The 2,360-nt window shown below is 41.7% G+C and overlaps 1 protein-coding gene across 1 annotated transcript; it reads right to left on the minus strand.

Annotated features, from left to right (window-relative positions):
- Positions 1–39: 39 nt before the first annotated feature.
- On the minus strand, positions 40–267 carry O0I10_013260 (uncharacterized protein; the record flags this gene model as incomplete). Its single annotated transcript, XM_058493061.1, has 1 exon — positions 40–267. One exon carries the CDS (start codon positions 265–267, stop codon positions 40–42), a length of 228 nt encoding a protein of 75 aa, XP_058336173.1.
- Positions 268–2,360: the final 2,093 nt, after the last annotated feature.

Here is a 2,360-nt window from a genome sequence, read left to right on the forward strand (position 1 = left end):
GCTCCTAAATAAACATTGACAGGGGTCATCTGGGTTGGGTTAGGTTTCACCTATCAAACCCAGACTCCAGAATACGACAAATGTCACTTGGACATCATTGTCATCGGGGACCCAAGCATTGCCATTAGAGTGACGCTGTTCAGCATCAGCAGGTTGGTTTTGGTTGGTGGGTTGCGGCTCAGCACGAGGTGCATTTGCCTCTCCCATGTGCGTATCCTCCAAGGAAGGATTAGCAGGTGGTGTGTTGTTGTTAGGGGATTGAGACATGATCGAGTAGGTAGTGTTATCAAAATTCAATTAAAAAAATCTGAGGATCAGGATATCAGAAATGGATAACAAGTTAAAAGAGTAATTGAGATTGATATTTATTCGTGAACACTGCCTAGCTATCTTATATACGTTTTCCTGATCATCAAGTATTATTATTCCCGAGCATACGAGTTATCATTATGTCCATGTGTGTATTATCTATGTCTTTGTTCTATATAAGCTACAATCAATGTCAATGCAATGCAACTATAAAAGTGACCGATGTTTGTTTATTAGGAGATATAGGAAGTATTGTGGTTTACCACAACGCCCTTGCGAATACGATTGATTCTCTTCAACCATCTCAATGGATTCTCGTCATCATCGCCTTTAAAATGCTTGGGCTTAGCCAAAAACTTGCTTAAGGATGCATCCGACTTGAACATGGTAGTGTTTGTTACACCAGTAGCTTGATCTTGAGGCATAATCACAAATAAAAGTATATAATATAAGCGCTTGCAAACTTGTCAAGGTAATTGTTGTTTGCGCGGCTTCTCCACCAAAATGATACGTGTGATATGCGAGACGTGGTGTAATAATAATAATAGAATGCGAAAGGGGGATTCTTATAGCTCGGTATCTTCGACAATGAAAAACGATCGTAATAAAAGATAATGTGTTCCTGTACCGTTCTGACAGCGTCGTTCTGATACCAGGCAACCACAAAATTAGAGAAAGAAAACGATGATTCGAAAAAGTTTATTTTGATGTCCCTTTTGCTGGCAAGGGATCAGCCACAGAAAAGGTTTCACATTCATGTAAAAACATTGGCCATGTGTAAAGAGATGAAGGGAGCCGCTTGTGGGCTGCAGGCTGCCACTTCACTCCGACCAATGATCACCAAACTACTTCTACTCCAAATTGCTCCACAACGATCCTCCCAATCAAGATGGCGTCTTCAATAATGGTATCCATGGCTACTCCGCTACACCATGACACTTCTTTCATCACCATACGACGACTTTCCAAACCAGGCAGGCCACCAGTACTTATACCACCACGCGCCTTGTCATGCCTGACACACTCGGGAGAGCGATGTTGTCCAATAGTTCCGGATAGAATAAGAAGATGCTTTGTGAGAGAGAAAGACCAAAGAGAATAAAGGGAAAGAAGAGATGTCGTTTATTCAATCATCAAAACTTCCTTTAAATACTTTAACAAACAACTCCGTCGTAGACGTCACCGACAGGAGGACCTCTAAACTACTTTTCCACATAAGGAAAAGCTTTCCCGGACCATTCGACACAGGTCGTGTCATGCCTGACACGAACGGCACAGTTCTGGGTTCTTGCTTGTTCCGGCCTTGTAGGTTCTTGATGAAAACGAGATGATTATGCAATTACTTCACGAAAGCAACACACAACCAATGATAAACGACAAATGTATACGCCAAGGTTCTTCAATCAAAGATACGCTTTTCAACACAAAGGTAAACTCGACCAATATGTTTGCTCGCTAATCTCAATACGTGATCAGATAAGATGATATTTATTCAAGTTCACAGCTAAGTGCTTATATAGTTTTCTATGAGTGACTAGCTATGATGATATAAAATAAAAATGCTTATTCTCAGCGTTCACGGGTACATGGATTATTTCAAGGGACATACTGATAAAAGAAATGAGAAACGTGAATAGAGGGAATGAGTCATTGTGATGGAATAACAAGGGAGAACAACAAGGGTAATGATAACAACAAGTAAACAGCATGATGATGATGATGGCAATGAGGAGCAGGTTGAGATCACGTGGTTAGCAGGGTCGATGGATCGAATCCCGGTATCCATGGCAACGATTTACGAGGAATATTCTCAGCCAATCAATCGAACATGAGGCCGAAGACCCGAGATTCCGCCTTCCATGATGAGTAATTTTGGGCCGGACCACGCTGGACACGCCGTGTCATGCCAGTTCGAAAGTTTGGTTTAATGGTCAACATCCTTCTCTGTTGACCAAGAGGTATGGGTTCGATTCCCTGGGAGTACCTTTTTACCATCAGTAATGTTGTCGTATTCGAATCTGTGCTGGTAATCCAATGGCCAGAATAAAGAA

The sequence above is a fragment of the Lichtheimia ornata genome (genome assembly GCF_029851405.1).
Source record: "Lichtheimia ornata isolate CBS 291.66 chromosome Unknown scaffold00376, whole genome shotgun sequence".
Lineage (NCBI taxonomy): Eukaryota > Fungi > Mucoromycota > Mucoromycetes > Mucorales > Lichtheimiaceae > Lichtheimia > Lichtheimia ornata.